The sequence below is a fragment of the Nicotiana tabacum genome, chromosome 13 (assembly GCF_000715075.1).
Source record: "Nicotiana tabacum cultivar K326 chromosome 13, ASM71507v2, whole genome shotgun sequence".
NCBI lineage: Eukaryota > Viridiplantae > Streptophyta > Magnoliopsida > Solanales > Solanaceae > Nicotiana > Nicotiana tabacum.
The window spans coordinates 122595162-122614107 of NC_134092.1; the positions used below are offsets into that span (position 1 = coordinate 122595162).

General features: G+C 36.7%; 1 protein-coding gene across 1 annotated transcript; it reads right to left on the minus strand.

Moving 5' to 3' along the window:
- Window positions 1-4922: 4922 nt before the first annotated feature.
- On the minus strand, window positions 4923-7503 carry LOC142167922 (5-epi-aristolochene synthase). Its single transcript, XM_075228444.1, has 7 exons — window positions 7315-7503; window positions 6960-7218; window positions 6497-6872; window positions 6202-6420; window positions 5932-6070; window positions 5531-5776; window positions 4923-5417 (listed from the first exon to the last, which is right to left on the minus strand). Exons 1-7 carry the CDS (start codon window positions 7423-7425, stop codon window positions 5121-5123), a joined length of 1647 nt encoding a protein of 548 aa, XP_075084545.1. The 5' UTR covers window positions 7426-7503; the 3' UTR covers window positions 4923-5120.
- Window positions 7504-18946: the final 11443 nt, after the last annotated feature.

Below are 18946 nucleotides of genomic sequence, written 5' to 3' on the forward strand. Positions count from 1 at the left end.
TATAAAATGAAGTTTAATTAACTTCTCCCTATGTGACACTTTTATTCCTTTTTTTTTGTTTTTTTATCTGTATATTTTTGTACATTTGATTTACATTTTGCATATGTCTTTTATTATATTTTAATCATAAATTTTTATATAAGCTTTTATCTTTTCTGTATCAACTAAATTTATAAAGATACTTGTTTTACCGCGTCAAGCGCGGGCAACTTAACTAGTTCATTAATATATGGAAGGCATCATTCCATTATTGCAGATACATGACTCCAGAACAAGCTAAAACAATTCATTACTCAAGTTCGTGAGATTTGCCTTAGCAGCTTAGTTCATATAGAAGTAGAGTTCACATAAAAATTTTAAATTAACACATTACTTACTTCATCAGAGGATTGAATTTAATGGGGATAAAACATAAAATTTCAAAACATGAAGTCCACTTACATAACATGGTACGTATGTTACGGGACTAAAGAATTGCTCTAAAAAGAATTTAGTTGGCCACGGCCCAAAATAGAATTAATAGGGTTATTCAATAGCCGTCATTCAAATCATGATAATAAGCTTACTTTATATTCAATTCAAAGGATCATATAATTTCCAATCACTTGGAGCAATTTTATCATGAAGACCTCCTCGGTATACAAAAGCATAAGAATGTAAAGATTTGCAATGTATTTTTATGAAGATTATCGGTTCTAGTTCCTGGCTCTGATACCCAATGAAAGCATAAACTTTAATTCATACCGGGATCTTGAATATGATAATCTTATATATAATCGTTATAGAAAACGTACCTGAAGCGGAAGCCATTATCGTGAAGCGGAAGCGTTAATTAATAAATTGGTTTCTACATCCTAGCCCTAGCCTTACGTTATCAAAACCGCCAGTGATGAAATTGTATGTAGAAAAAAGTGGTAACCCTAATGGGTGGAGGGAAGACCAATTTAAAAAGATTTAGATATAATCTGGCACGTCCATTAAGTAACCAATCAGACGAATGTGATTTGCTCATTAATTAAATATTAATTACGAGTTTTAAAGCTATTGGACCACCCGTACGTAGGAAAATCTTACATAATCTACTAGAGAAGTAGGTCTATTTTTATCTCGATATCCATACCTGATGTCACAACCCAAAATTTCCACATTCGGAACTGTGTTGTAGTATGAAATGAAGGAGTTGGTAGTGTTGTGGCCTGAAATGAAGCGATTTGCTGTCTTATGGCTTGAAATGAAGGAGTTGGTAGTGATGTCGCATGAAATGAAGGAGTCGGCTGAATGGAAGGAGTTGCATGCCCCATTGCCTGAAATGAAAGAGCTTGCTGTCTTGTGGCCTAAAATGAAAGAGTTGGTTGTCTTGTGGCTTGAAATGAAGGAGTTGGTAGTGATGTTGCCTGACATGAAGGAGTTGGATGTGTTACGGCCTGAAATGAAGCGGTTTGCTTTCTTGTGGCTTGAAATGAAGGAGATAATAGTGATTTTGCCGGACATGATGGAGTCGGGAATGAAGGAGCCAATTGTGATGTCATATCTGGTGCTGCATCACTAGATTGTGAAGGAGGCATTGATTGAACTGACTTTTGCAAATTCTGGAAATATTTGGTCTTCGGCATATCTACAATCAACAACAAAATTAATAAGTAATAAAAAAAATACAAAATACAAAATAAAGCACATATATATAGAATAAAAAAATAAACAAACACAGATACACGGAAATTGATTGGACAAAATATGGCTCCATCATCTCCACCAGCCGCATCTGTGCAAGAAGGGGATGTTCCTCTCCCCTAGTCCCCGGTTCGTGGGTATTTGGGGCAATTTGATTGGACAAAATATGGATTTTAACGAACATAAGTAATTCAACTTAACAAAATCACCCAATGAAATCTATATATCTATAATAGAGGGACTTTGCCCGGTGATGTGGCACTCTCCTAAACAAGGATTTCAAATTATCTTTTTCTCCATTTTTTCATATTTCTACAACTCATTCTTTTTATTGTAATAATAATTTAATAATTATATAGGAGTCCAAAAGTCATGTCTTTTGAAGAAGAATTTCAAAAGTCATTACTATTACTAAACAACCGTTTTCTTACATAAGAGAACCCAACGGCAAAATTTTAAAGGACTTGTGGCAATTATATATAGAATCTAATGCCTCGTCACAATGGTGAGGAATTTCTAAATCATGTATTTTGAAAAGGCAACTGAAAATGTTTTTCAGATTGGACTTTAATAACCATTTGTCATCTTCAAAGCTTTTGTTCATCTTTATGGAGTGGATGCATCATCTCTTTTTAAAAGTTATGTTATCACAATCGCTAGTGATGGAATTGTAGGTAGGAAAAAGTGGTAACCCTAATGGGTGGAGGGAAGACCAATTTAAAAATATTTAGATATAATCTGGTACGTCCATCAAATAACCAATCAGACGAATGAGATTTGCTCATTAATTAAATATTAATTACGAGTCTTAAAGCTATTGGACCACCCATATGTAGGAAAATCTTACATAATCTACTAGAGAAGTAGGTCTATTTTTATCTCGATATCCATACCTGATGTCACAACCCGAAATTCTCACCTTCGGAACTGTGATGGCGCCTAAAATTTCACTTGCTAGGCAAGCTAACGTTATAATAATCTTAATCATTTTTAAACAAATAAATTTAAGCGGAATTCAATTAGTGAAATAAAGTGCGAAAGACCACAACAACCGAATCATCAAAATACATCCCTGAATCTAGTGTCACAAGTGCACGAGCTACTAGAATAATACTAAATAATGATCTGATTTAATTTGTTTGAAAGATAATACACAACTAAGATAAGATAGAAGGGGACTTCAGAACTGCGGACGATGTGGAGTTATACCTCAAGTAGCTGAATCCAGGCAAGTCTATGGTACGCCGTTGGGACCAACTCCAAAATCTGCACAATAAGTGCAGAGTGTAGTATAAGTACAACCGACCACATGTACTCCGTAAGTATCGAGCCTAACCTCCACGAAGTAGTGACGAGGTTGTGACAGGACACGTACGTAAACAAATACGAAACAACAATAACACAATAAATAACAATTTATAAATTTGGGAGGGAACATGCGAAAGGGAATGATATAATAATTTCAGCAGGAGAAGTATCACTTAGCGGCCAATTAATTCATCAACAATAAAATGAGCAACTGATAATATGAAAATGGCACGGCACCACCTTTCGTGCGACAATGTCAGAACATAACTTATTGTCATATATCTTAAGGAGGTCCTAGTTAGGAAGTCCACTGCGTGCGCACAACCGCAAAAACAGCTTCCTAACAACTTAATTATACAATAAAACATATATAACTACTCTATCAACACAGAAGAATGAAGTTTTTTAAGATTAGCAACAATTGGCAGCTCAAATTTCGATGGAGTCCACAAGTAGGTCATTGATGTGAGGTTTCAAGACTTTCTCCGGATGAGTGTACCCATCTAGATTGTGTATATATGTAACCTCAACAATACGAGCAAGATTGAGAATACGAAATAAAATCTCCGTAGATACAGGAGTGGGCCTAACAAATCCCTCATTAAGATCCTTCCATGCTGCTTCAGCCATTCCTTGAAATTTAGCCATTGCCTCTTTTGTTGATATGCCATAATCTCTCATGCAGCATTCAATTCCTGTTGCTATTTGTCCCCGACTTTTCTCAACCTGAAAGACGGATAGACTAGGGGTTAGCTTTTATATTGCCTAAATTATATTGTCCTCACAACATTTTGTTTGTCTAAATCTCATATAATTATATAATTTCTTGAGATACAATTCATACCTCGTACGTGGCTGTATCATCAATAACTCGGCATATTATCACACTAGCTGTCGAGGTTAGGCTCGACACTTACTGGGTACATGGGGTCGGTTGTACTCATACTATACTCCGCACTTCTTGTGCATATTCCGGAGTTGGTCCCAACAACGTACTGTAGATTGTGCTCGGATTCAGCTACCAGCGGAGACTTGAGGTATATAGCTGCCCAGCGTTCGCAACTCTGAAGTCCCCTTCTACTTTATTTTGGCCGCGTGTTTTCTTCGATACATCTTTATTTTTATTTACACCCTTGTTTGTATTATTCTAGAAGCCCGTGCACTTGTGACTCCAGTTCTGGGATGGTATTTAGACATCGCGATTATTATGGATTATTCGCTATATTTCAGACTTTATTTTCGCATTTTTTTCTTTGTTATTAATTAATTCAAAATTGTGTTAAAATGGCTAATTATATTCTAACGTTGGCTTGCCTAGCAAGTAAAATATTAGGCGCCATCACGGTCCCAAAGGTGAGAATTTTGGGTCGTGACACTTCTGCATACTTATGAAATACGAGTGGACCCTCTACCTGATCAAAGCAAATGGGATGTGCCACAACATATAGCAGAAGAAGTTGTCCTGCCACCTACAGGAAAAAGGCAACCAGGGAGACCTCAAAAATAAAGATACAAACCATATGATGAAATAAAGGCAAAGAAGTATAATGTTTCATGTGGCAACTGCGGACAAGAAGGGCATAACAAGAGATCTCGTAGGAATGGTCCAAAAAGAAAATAAGAATTGATGTAGTTTAAAGAAATTTTTTTTACTGAGAACTCTTGATGAAATAATCTGACTTCGCGCATAGCAGGAGCTTAGTGCACCGGGCTGCCCTTTGTTTTATATATATAATTGGTAAATTGTATATCCCCGTGTAATTACGTTGAAACTTGAGTAGGGAGGGTAAAAAGGTTTCATATAGTGTATGGCTTGATAAAAATCCCAAATAAAACTGTTGTTTAGAGTTATTATTACATCCTAGATATATACATGAAATTACAAAGAGGAGAAAATGGACGGAATGAAAAAATGTATATATGCTGATAGCACAGAAGTGAAATCGGATGAACTTTAATTTCTATCATTTGAAGTGTTAAACAAGTATATTCAGGTATGAATATCGAGAACAAAATATTGTGATTACAAGGATCTTAAGAAGGTCCTAGTTTAGGAAGTGCACTGCACAACAGCTCCCTAACAACGTAATTATACAACAAAGAAGAATGAAGTTTCCTTGAGATGAGCAACAAATGGCAGCTCAAATTTTGATGGAGTCCACAAGTAGGTTAATAATGTGAGGTTTTAAGACTTTCTCCGGATGAGTGTATCCATCTAGATTGTGTATATATGTAACCTCAACAATACGAGCAAGATTGAGAATAGGAGTTAAAAATTCTGTAGAGACGGGAGTGGGCCTAAGAAGTCCTTCATTAATATCTTTCCATGCTGTCTCAGCCATATTTTGAAATTTAGCCATTGCCTCTTTTGTTGATATACCATAATCTCTCATGCAGCACTCAATTCCAGTTGCAATTTGTCCCCTGCTTTTCTCAACCTAGAAAGCAGATAAATTAAAGGTTAGCTTTTATATTGCCTTAATTGTCGTCGCAACACTTTGTTTGTCCAAATCCCATATAATGATATAATTTCTTGAGATGCAAATCATACCTCGTACGTGGCTGTGTCATCGATAACTCGACATATAATTACACTAGCTTCAAGAATTTTTGGATTCTTTGACAACCACTCAAAATCTTGCTCCGTGGCAGACTTCATGCCCAAATACGATGTTGTCGCGAGGTAGTAATATGTGGTAGTTGCTAGTGCATTGCTTAGGTATTCAGAAACAGGTGGCATATATCCTTCAATAAACCATGTTGACTCGACATTATAATTTCTTACTACTTCTTTCATCTGTGAATACAAAACATATATGTGTTCAAGTGTTAGAAAATATTGATTGAACTGTATCAAGTTTCTAATCACTAAAAGACGAACACAAGGTAAACCAAAGTGAGAAATGGATTAAGGAAAAAATGTATTTCGATAGTTAAGTTGCTCGAACATACTCTTTCTATTGCATGGCAGACAATATGAGATCTTCCGGCACTAGACAATTCCTTTTCATAATCCTTGTAGAGATCTAGAATAGCTTTATAACTGATTTTCATGTAATCAGGAAGCCGATCAATTTCGTTGATATCCCATCTGCAGGATGACAAAATTAAGGTGAATTCATGCATTTTGAAAGAGCACAACTATAATGAGTAGAAATTCGTCTTAATCTTTTCACGACGACATTCACTATCAAGGAATAAGTGAATTGATGAAGTTCATACCTTTGTATGGCATCTGTGTATGCCTCAAGTTCTTTAACTGTACCGTAAGCATCAAAGGTGTCATCGACAATCGAAATCATTGATATGGTCTTAACGAGCATGACGCGAGCTTGAGAGTATTGAGGCTCAAAATAAACTCCTAATGCCCAAAAGTAGCATTCAACTACTCGATCTCTAGCATATGGAAGTGTTGTTACAAAATCCAAATCTTTCCACCACCTGCAGCATAAGAAATTAACATGAGTACTTGAGATATGATGAATCAAAAAGGGTTCATCGTTTTTATATATCGCACCTTGATACTTGAGCAAGTTCTTGTTTGTGCAACATCTGGAGCAAGTTGAAATCCAATTTGGCAAATCGAAGTAACACATTATTCTTCGATTGTTCCTTGTCATAGATTGATGAGATGAAGAATCGGGTCTCGACTCTAGGAACACCCTTGTGCAAACATTGCTCAAGGGCATGTGTCACTTGCTCCCTAAGTGGAGATTTCAAATGTGGAGCTGCAGATTCAAGATGGATAGTGGAGAAAGCAAGTGCGTCTTCTAAGATATCGTCAGCATGAGTCCTTACATGTGAAGCTTCATACAAGTTTAATAATCCTAAGACATCACTAGCAAGAGACTCCTTGAATTTGCCATTTTCATCTTGGAATTTGCTGAAAATTTCTGGTATTTCAAGAAAGAAAACTCAAGATGAATTAGCCTTCTTCCAATAAATGGATAATAATTTTAACAACTTCATGATGAACTTACCAGGAGAGATGTTGAAACCGTGTTGCCTGAGCAATCGAAATTGAAGTGCAGAGGTGCACAAATCATTGCAGTTTGAGTTTTGGTTGTAAATCTGATCCAAAATCTCATCAATTTCTTTCTCAAAGTGGTAGGATATACCAAGGCGTTCAATAATGTCAATCAAATTCAATGTATCGGCCAATTTCCTTCCGGTTGCTAACAGCATACTCCTCGTTTGTTCCTTCAATGCTTCAATCTCTTGAGCATATTTTTCTGCAACCTATTTTTATTATATTTGAAAGAAAACTTAAATTAGAGCAAAATTAATGTTGTTCAAATTAAAAACATAAAGAAGAAACTAAAATTAAAAAACTACCTGATTTTCAATGGAGAATGAAAGGAACTGATCACCCCATAGACTAGGGGAGAAGTCTGCGACGGGGCGAACAATCTCTTCTTCATAGTTGGCTACTGCTGCTGAGGCCATTGCTAATTAAAGATGAGAGTATTGTTTTTGTTCTTTTAAGGAAGAAGGAAAGGAACTCTCAATTGTTGAAAATTGATGACTTAAATTAAGAGAAGGGAGAAGTATATATAGTGGTGAGAGATGCGCAGCCAACTCTAATTAATATTTTTATTGTAAATATAATTTAATCATTTCCTCGTTGCCTTACTTGACTTTACCAGGCAGCAGCCCTTTTTGTCCAAACTGTGGACTTCCGTAAAGTTTATCCATACTTTTTATATAAAAAAGTTTTACATGCATGCAACTTGTATAAATTAAAGGCGGCTTCTTTCCGTCTTGTTCCTTGTCAATATTCACTACAAAAAAAACGAGTGAATTGCGGAGGTTAAAACTTTAATTTGCGGAGGTTTCTAACCTTCGCTATTTGCTGTCACGCAGTTGGGCAGACCCCGTATTAAGCATCGTCACTATTGATTTGCAGCAAATAAATACAGAGGTTTCCAGAACCGCCGTGACAGTAAATAGCGGATGTTTCTAACCTCCGCAAACTGCAGTTTGAACCTCCATGCACGAAAATCATTTTTTATTTTTTAAATTAAATTTTTTTTTTTGGAGTGTAGGGGTTGTAAACCCCCGCAATTTCTTATGTATACACTATCAAAATTTGTTCCTATTTCTTTTTGGGGGTTTTAACCCCATATATTTTTAAATATATTATAGAATTGATGTTTTATCATCAATATGCCATATATTTTTTCTAATATAAATTGAAATATTAATCCTTAAACCAAAAGAATAAAATTAAGAAACATCAACATTTCATTAACCATGAAAAATACTATGACAGAGTAGTATCATATGTCATCAAGCTAAATAAGAACATATAGTTAATCATCCATATTAGTCAGTTATTACATTGTCCTAAGACATCCACTACAGTTAAAATGAATCTCAATGGCTGTCACTGGGATTACTAGCGTAAGATCTTCTCGCATCCGTGGGTGAAACAGGTCCACTAGCTGCATCACTTGGCTGCAGCAAAAAGTGAGAAAAAAATATAACTATTAAGAGGAGTATCAGGAAACAAGTCATTGAGATGAAATATTTTTGTGTTTTGAAGAGAATCACAAAATTAAATATATTCACACTAACACACTAGCTATTTAGTAACATAGCAAAAAGTACAAGAGGGTAACTGGATTGAAGCATAAAAATGGAGTGAAGTTTTTGTTAAAACTAAATAACATATCATACCTTGATCTCCATAGACTGAACTAACTAGCTGCAGGATGACTTTATGTCCAAGAATTTCACAAGTTTCATGTGGAGAACAGTGCAAATTCAAAACTAGATTGTGCCTAATAATAGAGAAAGACTGATAATGAAAAGAAATCCTAAGCCCGAATTTTCGAGTAAGGGTTACTATTCTAAAAGAGTATATAAGAACACGCCAAGCACAGAGTGCGAAAAGGATATCTCAATTATATACTGTCACGCAATTATTTGATCAAACCAACTTCTAACAGAATTAATACAGACAATATCCCTATAAGTCACCATTGTAATCAGATCGCAAACCTAAAGATATGCTCTTTATTACATATAACATCTGCTTGGAGTAGTTGGTCAAATAGCAGTATTAATTAAATCAAAGTGTTTGGTCACTGTGCTGTGGAAAAGATATTGATAATTAGTTTAAAAGATACTCTTGCTATAGTGTTTGGTCCACCAGTGTGAATAAACTTAATTAGCCCGATTTGGTTTAAAGGTAGTACACAAGTACAGTGACCAAACACAGAATAAAAAAATAAATAGAAAATATTTGCTAGTGAGATTCATTATTTTTCTCTTTGATTTGATGCTGGCAACAAAGCCCCTCTCCCCTCAAGATTTCCCAAGTCACAGCCTAGTAAACAACCTCTTTTTTCTTCTTCAAATTCCAAAGTCCAAAGTAGGGGTGGGTATAATACCGGCTGAACCTAAACAACCGGCCGAACCGTGAATTTCGATTATTCGGTTTCGGTTTAATCGATTATTCGATCGGTGCACGGTTTTTAAATTATTAAATTTCGATTTTTCGGTGCGGTTTACGGTTTTGGTGTTTCGGTTAAACCGAAAAACCGAAATTTTTGGTATTAGTTGAGAAAAATAGGTTTGAACATATGAGTTTTTTTTAGAGTCCAAAACTTATTACTCATCTGAAGGTTGAAGCCCAATAGTCCAATACCCATTTGAAGCCCACCCAATTTACCCAAATCTAATTACCTAAGACTTAGTCTTACTGATAAATTCCCATTTCCCAAACTTAAATAAAAAATTAGATTTAGGGTTCCTCTGTGCGACTGTTGCCTTCTTCCTCAGATCTGTCCGACTGCTGCCTTCTTCCTCAGCTCTGTGTGACTGCTGCCTTCTTCCTCAGCTCTGTGCGACTGCTGCCTTCTTCCTCAGCTCGTTGCTCATCCTTCTTCCTCAGATTAGTGTGACTTCTTCTGAGTTCTGAGTTCTGAGTTCTTTTTCTCTGTTCCTCAGCTCATTCGATTTTGGTGAAAATTTCTTGTGTTGATTATTCCGCTAAGTTAAAGTCAGCATGTAACTTTTTTCTATTGATCCCTTTCTATGCTACGTTATTTTGTTAAATAGGAACATGGACTTGACTTTCTGTAATTTTCCGCTAAGTTATTTTGACGTTTCATTAATCTCTGAGCAATCTTCGGTAGCTGTTGTGTTCTGTTTGGACGTGAAATCCTGCTAGTGGATTAATTGTTATTTTGTTCATGTTGCTACTAGAAACAGTAGTAGTGGGCTATTCTAAGAGGAATTGAATCCGATAATTAACAACAGAACTTTGTTCCGGTACAACTAGATTTGTGTTTGTTTATTCCAGGATTCTCTAGATTAGAGTAGCTGAAAGCACTCAATCCGCATTAATGCGTCCAAATCATATAAGCCAGACTTGATTTAGAACAAAGTTTCTCGCATTTTATGACCACTGGAAGTAAATCCAAGTTATAAAAATCTTCAACCGTTAATAACCGAAAAAATAAATCGGAATTAACCGAACCGAACTTTAAAAAAATCGCACCGAACCGTAAATACTTTGGTTTGATTTGGTTATTAATATTACAATGTATTATCACCCCCCATTAGGAAAGACCTACCACCCATGTATTATCAGCCAAAAATAGATTCCAAAAAAATCTAACGTAGGATTTACTTGACTGTACACAGTGGCGGAGCCCCATTCAAACTAGTGACACTCCTTCGCTAGAAAATTACATTATATTGTTAGTAAAAAAAAATTATTTTATGTATATTTACTATACATTTACTGCCCTTGATTTTTCGTGTATTAAACTTTTTATATTTTGACATCCCTTAGTGAAAATCTTGGCTCTGTCATAGACTGTATACTAACTGGCTAGTAAGCCAACCAGTAGCCATATGATTCATTATTGGCGTCTATGTATGTGGATTGTGGGGTCTGTTTAACTTTAAATCAGTTACGAATTTTATTGAATACTACTCTTGTGTCTTGTTTTGTTTTTCAAGAATCGTTTAAAACACTTTATTCGGGAACAGTTTAAAACCCTCGGGATTGTGATGACGCCTAATATTTCACTTGCTAGGCAAGCCAACGTTAGAATAGTTTCTAGTCATTCTTAATAATTCAAATCAAATAATAACCAAGAACTGAATAAACTGAAACAGAGTGAGAAAATCATAAGCGATATCTAAATACAATCCCAGTTCTGGTGTCACAAGTACACGAGCGACTAGAGTAATAAAAACAATGGTCTGAATGAAAACATGACTATCTGAAATGAAGTAAACAACTAGAATCAGGTAGAAGGGGACTTCAGGGCTGCGAACGCCGTGCAGCTGTACCTCAAGTCTCCGTCAGGCAATCAATCAGAGCAATCTACTGATCACCGCTAGGATCAACTCTAAAATCTGCACAAGAAGTGCAGAGTGTAGTATGAGTACAACTAACTCCATGTACTCTGTAAGTGCCGAGCAACCTAGACGAAGTAGTGACGAGGCTAAGGCGGGTCACTTACAATAACCTGTACGTAATATAATAATAATAGCGGGAAAAGTACACATGAAAATTAAGGTAGTTAACTGATGAAAATAAACTCAATCCTCAAAATCAGTAAGACCAGAAACACGAGTCCTCAGAATATCGTATTAAAATACCGAAAGCTAATACAATTTAATAATGAATACAAAACACACAATCCATTGCATCGCGCAACCCGATCCCACCGTACAAATACAATCCTCCCCTATTTCACCATATCAATATAAAAAATAACATGCAAAATTCATTGCGGGCCACAACCCGATCCCACCATATAAATATCAATCCTCCCTTGTTCCACCAGTTGCGGCGTGCAGCGCGATCCATAAACAAAAAAAATTCATTAGATATAATCAATTCAACAACCCAAATCGCAGGAATCTCTACGATTAAAGAATATGAAAGCAAATCCATAAAGGAACCTCGTACCAAATCAAGAAATGCTACAATTAACACAAAGTAACAAGGCAAGCCAAAGATATGACAATTAAAGTGTACAAGTAAGACAAGTAGCAATTAATCGTGGAATCATGGAAGAAACAAGCATTTCAATACAAGAGTAATAGGTGACAAGTAACAAGTTAAGGCATAGAAAGCAACTAAGACATGTAACAGTTTGTCACGACCCAAATTTCCCTCCGTTTGGTATCGCGATGGCACCTAGTCTTAGGGACTAGATAAGCCTAACATTAATTGAAATAACACTATTTAAATAACATTTAACAAGTTAAATAGAAATCTCTTACAATTTCCCAAAATCGGTAGTACAACTCATAAGCTCTACAGAGTGTTTGCTAGAAACTTCTAAATACAACTGTCCAGAAATAAGAATAAACAATGCAAAACAAAAACTGGAAGGTGACACCGAAGCCTGCGAACGTAGCAGCAGGTTTACCTTGAATCTCCACAGCAACAGTTCACACAGCTAGCTAACGAACAAGTACCTGGATCTGCACAAAAATGTGCAGAAGAGTAGCATGAGCACACCACAGCGATGCCCAATAAGTATCAGGACTAACCACGGTGGAGTAGTGACGAGGAACAGTCAAGACACAGACCGCAGGTGCGAGAGCGCACATGCGGAGAGGAAAGCGCAGAAGCGGAAAGGTGGAGGAGTGCCAGGGGCCGCAGGTGCGAGAAAATTTCCGCATCTGCGATGCCCGCATATGCGAAGGTTGAGGCGCAGGTGCGAGAAAAGCTGGACTCAACAGTCTCCGCAAGTGCCGAAAAATTATGCGCATCAGCGGGTCCGAAGAAGCGAATTTTGGCGCGCAGAAGCGAGAGGAAGCGCATGTGCGTTTTGGACGTGCGCACCTGCGTTTGCACAGATGCGGCTAATTATGCACATGTGCGGTCACGCTTGGGCATAAAAGAGAAATCCGAGGGTTTGGTTTCATTCTTCGTTTTTTGACTTGAGAGTTTGGAATTTGGCGAGTTTTCGAGAGATTTTCAGAGGAAACTTTGGGGTAATTCCTAACTCATTTTTGGTTGTATTCCATTAATCTATAGTTGTTTTCTCCATTTAGTTTCGGATTTTTAGGGTTGAAATTGGAAAAAATTGGAAGCACTTCTTCAATAAAGATTTCGAGTTTTGAAAAGGGATTTGTGGTCGGATTTGAGTAATTCTTATATGGTTGGACTCGTGAGTGAATGGGTGTTCATATTTTGTGATTTTTACCCGATTCCGAGACGTGGGCCCGGGTCGACTTTTTAGGGCAAATTTCAGAATTTTTGTTAAAATATTAATTTCATTAATTAGATGAGTCTATTATCATTGTATTCATGATATGCAATTGTGTTTGGTTAGATTTGGACCATTCAGAGTCGGATAATTGAGGAAAGGACATTCTTACGGACTGTTTGAGCTTGGTTCGAGGTAAATATCTGGCCTAACCATGTGTGGGGGATTTTTTCCCTTAAGGATTTGAGTCTTCTATGTTGATTGTAGCCTGTGTGCACGAGGTGACGAGTGCGTGTACAGACTTATTTGTGTACATACTTGATTTTGGTTAAATTACATGAATCTATTATTGTTTTTATCACTAAATTAGTGAATTGGGTTGAAAATTTTAGAAAACCCTCTTGGTTTAAATTTAAGATTTGAAGGTCGATTTATTATTGGAATTCGATAAAATTGGTATGGTTGAACTCATATCGGAATGGGTGTTCGGATTTCATGAAAATTATATCGGGTTCCGAGAGGCGGGTCCCGCGTTGACTTTTATTGACTTTTTGGAATAAAATTTTAAGTCGACGTATTATTATCCGGAATTATTTTTTGATGAATTTTAATGAAGTTATACAATTAATTTGGATAGATCTGAGCTGTCCGAAGGCCAATTCAAGGTAAGTGTCTTGCTTAACCACGAGTGGGGGAATTACCCCTTAGGCATCGAGTCTTATGTGCCATTTGTGAAATGTGAAAAGCTGTGTACGCGAGGTGACGAGTACGTACTCGACTTATATGTATAAATTTTATTGAGTTAAAGTCCTGAGCATATTGTGTTGTAAATTGGGTAATTGTTGGTATATATTTAATCATCTAATTATCGTGCCTAAATCCTTGTTGCTATTGAATCTGTTATTATATGACAATTTGATGTGATTATTACTTGATTATTAATGTAATTCTATGAATTTGGTGGTTTGATAATTATTGGAATTTAATTTCATTATGGATTTTCCCTCTGCAAATAATTAATTAAATGAGCTTAAGAAGAGGTGTTTATATAATTATTAAAAATTTGAATTTAATGAAGACTTTGCTTTATGTTAAGTAATTTCTAACTCTATTGATTGTTTTTGGGTGTTGTACACATAAAGACTTGGTTGTAGCTTTGGAATTTGGTTGTGGCCATTGGGCAAATTATGATATGAATTAATTTTGTTATGTTGCTGTGATAATTTCCCGTGTAAATTGTTGTGTTGTGTGAGTTGTTATTTTGGGGAGATACGGGTGGCATTTTACCATTGATATTATGTGGTTATAAGGGTGGCATTTCACTGTTGTGTTTGTAGGAATATTATCTGGGCGGAGCGATAAGGGTGGCTATAGGAGTGATAAGGGAGGCAATATGAGCGATAAGGGTGGCTATTGATATTGTCTGGGCGGAGCGATAAGGGTGGCTATAGGAGTGATAAGCGTGGCAATAGGAGCGATAAGGGTGGTTATTGTCAGGGACGATATGTGATGATGTGGGGTTGTGGTGTTGATAATTTTCATGCGATGTTGGATTTTCTTGTGTTTACTTTTATCCCTTGTGCAATTTGTCTTATTGTTGGTAAATTGATATCAATATGATTTGTGTTTAAATTGAGAGCCGGTGGCTATTGCCAGGCATATTATAAATTGAAATGTGGGAACGAGGTACCGTGCGTAAATAATGAGGATAATTGGCACGTGAATTGTCCGTGCAGTTGTGATATGAAATATGGCCACGAGGTGCTGTGATGAAATGATAATGATATTTGGCACGTGAATTGTTCGTGCAGTTGTGAGATGAAATGAGGGCACGAGGTGCCAGTGAAATGTGATGATTTTATTATGGGCACGAGATGCCGTGGAAATATAAAAATGGGCCGAGACCTGTATTTTTATGATTATGAAATGAGGTGTCTCATGGTGACTTTTTAATTGAAAGAATTATATTCAAAATATTTATTTGGAAGGATTTTTACTTAGAAAGTATTATATGAAAGAATTGTATTTGAAAAATATTTATTTGAGGAAATTGTATTTGAAAAGATTTATTTAAAGAATTATATTTGAAAAATAATTATTTCAGAAAATTATATTTAAAAGAGAGTTATCTGGAAGAATTATATGTGAAAGACATTTATTTGAAGGACTTGATTTAATTGGGTGTAATTGCGCTTATTAATTGTTGAGTGATATTAATGGTATTCTTGTTGTCTGTTGTGCATATAACTGGTTGTTTTATCCTGCTCTTATTATTAGAGTAGTGAGTGTATTGACTAGACCTCATCTCTACTCTATTGAGGTTAGTCTTGATACTTACTGGGTACCGACCATGGTGTACTCATACTACACTTCTGCACATTTTTGTGCAGAGCAATGTATTGGAGACATCGGACTTGAGAAGAGTTAAAGCGGGATCGTAAGGATTCAAGATAGAGCTGCTTGGTCGTCGCAGTCCCTTGGAGTCTTTTCATTTCATTATACTATTAATTTTAATCAAGCAGTATTGTATATTCAGTCCTCGTGATCATCCCATGTATTCAGTTAGAGTTCGTGACTCAGTACTATCAGTCTTGGGAGGTTGTACATTCATATTTGTTCCGTTGTTAGTTTTGGTTACTTATTTAATTAAAAAAATGGCTCCAAAAATATAATTGAAATCGGCTTACCTAGTCTTAGAGACTAGGTGCCATCACGATGCCTGTGGTGGGATTTTGGATCGTGACACACATATGCGCTGCATGGGGCGCATATGCGGGGGCTGTTAGGCCGAGCTTCAACTGCACCTGCGATGGAATTTCCGCAGGTGCGGAGCCACAGAAGTAGCTGATGAACCGCAGAAGCGGAAATCGTTGCTGGGAAGTGTTTTCTTTAAAACGAGAATTGGGTTCAATTTCACTTCATTTTTGTCCATGGGAGCCGATATTGGAGCAGGTTTGGGGTGTCATCTTCATCCTCTCTTGTGGGGTAAGTGACTTCTTCTCATTTTGGATTAAATACTTGGATTATATATAGATCTTAACATGGAAACTAGTGGAAAACTTGAGAATTTTGAAAGAAACCTAGAAGATTATATATTTGGATTTCTACCATGAATTTAGGCATGAAATTTGGAGTAAGAAATATAATCGAATTTGTGGTGTTATGGGTAAAGATTTTCTTCAAAATTTTTCGAAATCCGGGCACGTGGGCTTGAGGGTTGTTTTATCGATTCTTCGAGAGGAGTTGGAAATTTTTGTAAATTGAATTATAATGAGTGTTAGAGCATGTATTTATGGATTCACGCATTCATTGACTAGTTTTGGAGCTATGGGCATCGGTTGGAGTTGTTGGAAAGGCTTTGGAGCCGGTTATGGCGTTTCAGAGTTAGATAAGTCTCTTGTCTAACCTTGTAAGAGGGAATTTACCCCATAGGTGATTTAAATTAATAATTGTTGCTAATTGTGGGGGCTACGTACGCACGAGGTGATGAGACTCCGTGCATAGCTACTAATATTGCTATGTCTGGGTAGTTTTGGACTCAAATCATGAATTTCTTGTGATAATTGTATCCTTTATTTAATTAAAGTATTATAATTATATTGTAAATTGCTAGAGAAAATAGTAAGAGACTGAGATTTCACATATTTGAATTCATGCGCAAAATATTTGACTGTTAATGGCAATTGTACATCCTTATGTGTTAATCTTATAATATCTTCTCATTCTGGAGGTTCATAATAAAATGAACTCCTTTCTTGTGGAGCGGGCCGAATGCCTCGGCAGTATAGATGCATCTATGGATCGTGTCGCATGTCCCTCGGCAGTGTACACGGCACTCTGGATCGGGCCGAACAACCTCGACAGACATCGTGCCTAATAATATTAATAATAATTACATGATATCTTGATATTTTATTGTAGCTTGTGAAGCTAAGTGATAAATTGGAAATTAATGGAATTGAAAGAATTAATTATTTTTGTTGGTTAAAGAAAATTATTGTTATTCCTATAAATCATGTTGATTTAAATATTTCTATTTTAATATTATCGACCCTTAATGAGTTTCAAAGTCAACCTCTCGTCACTACTTCTTCGAGATTAGGCTTGATACCTACTCGGTACACGTTGTTTACGTACTCATGCTACACTTGTCGGACATTTTTGTGCAGGTACAGATATGTTTAGCAGCCTTGTGGGCGTAGGGGTGTAGTTAAATGCGGGGACTTAGGTGAGCTACATTCTATATTATGATCTGTAGCAAGCAGAGTCTCCTTCAGAGTTATTTATATTTCTCCTGTCTAATTTGTATTTCGGACAGATGTTGTATTTTATTTTACTCCCTAGCAAATGCTCATGCACTTGTGACACTGGATTTTGGGAGTGGTTATGGGTTGTTTAATATTTTAGTTACGAATATATTTATTACTTACTCTGTAAGTTCTATCTTTTACTATTTAATTGGTGGAAATTACGTTTTAATAATACTAAAAGGAGTAATTAAGTTAATTAATTATCGTTGGCTTGCCTGACAGTGGTGTTAGGTGCCATCACGACCTTTAATGAATTTTGGGTCGTGACAACATGGTATCAGAGCACTAGGTTCACTTAGGTCTCACGAGTCATGAGCGAGTCTAGTAGAGTCTTGCGGATCGGTACAGAGACGTCTGTACTTATCTTCGAGAGGCTACAGGGCTGTTAGGAGAATTTCCCTTCTTCATTCCTTTATCGTTCGGTTTGATTCCATTAGGGCTTGTGCCTTTATTTTCTTCCTACACATTCTTACATGATGTTTAGAGCTCATGTCAATTGAGCATCAAGGAGTTTCTGTGGTACTACAGACGTGGAGCAGGATGTTTCTCCCTACGCATTCAAACAAGTTATTATCGTCTTCTTACGAAAGGAGGTTCTGTCATTTAAGCTCACTATCTGTAATTCTTATGATTTTGAGTCTATGCACGATGTTGGTGTAATGGTAGGGGGCATGTCTACGTGCCAAGCCAGTGAATGGCTCGGAAGGAGGATTTCTCAGTGCATGATTTAGAGGTTTAGTAATTGGACTAGCAAAGACAATTGGACTATAAATGTTCAGGTTTGGGTCGATGGGGTAGCGAGACTTGGTATTTTCGAGCGTGGTGGAATTTTCATCTGTGATGTGGTGACATCGTCCTTGATGGAATGTGTTAAGTTCGCCAGTGTTATGGTCTTCTTCCATTCGCCTTTGGGGAAGAGTATTGTGAAATGATGTCAGGGAAGCGGCTATCAGAGATCGCGGTGTGCAGTGGTTCAGGATCGAAACGGTGTTCCTAGTATGATGGCTCGAGAAAGATGATCTTCGGAAAGGTTTAAAGTTGGTAGTGATCTATTGGTTGAAGTTCTACAAAGATAGATTTTGATTTAAGAAAACGACTGGGCAGCAAAGGATGAGGACGGACATGTAGGAGGTGTCTTGCGATGGTTTAATTTCTAGAAGACCAAGTATGAGAAACAGAAGTGGATTAGTTACTTAAAGGAGAGGGTTTGACAAAAGTGGGAGAGTGGCAAGGTAGAATATGGGTTATGTGGTAGGATAACTACACGTCCTGAGGAAAGTTGGAGTGATTTGGGATTCATGGTGGACAGTGACTAGGTCTGCAGACTTAATTTGGAATGTTGGCGGTTAGACTGGGGAAAGATTGGATGCGACAAAAATGAGTTTGCTTGATATGAAGAGGAATGCAACATGACTTCGGGTTAGGATGTATTGTCGCAATTTTAGTAATGCCAATAGGGAGTGAACAAAC

Excerpts from the sequence above, each read along its gene's own strand:
- LOC142167922 (XM_075228444.1), bottom strand. The coding sequence starts at position 7,425 with ATGGCCTCAGCAGCAGTAGCCAACTATGAAGAAGAGATTGTTCGCCCC. Across the intron at positions 7,219-7,314 it reads CATTCTCCATTGAAAATCAG|GTTGCAGAAAAATATGCTCA; the intron begins GTAGTTTTTTAA and ends TAATAAAAATAG. Across the intron at positions 6,071-6,201 it reads TACACAGATGCCATACAAAG|ATGGGATATCAACGAAATTG; the intron begins GTATGAACTTCA and ends GTCATCCTGCAG.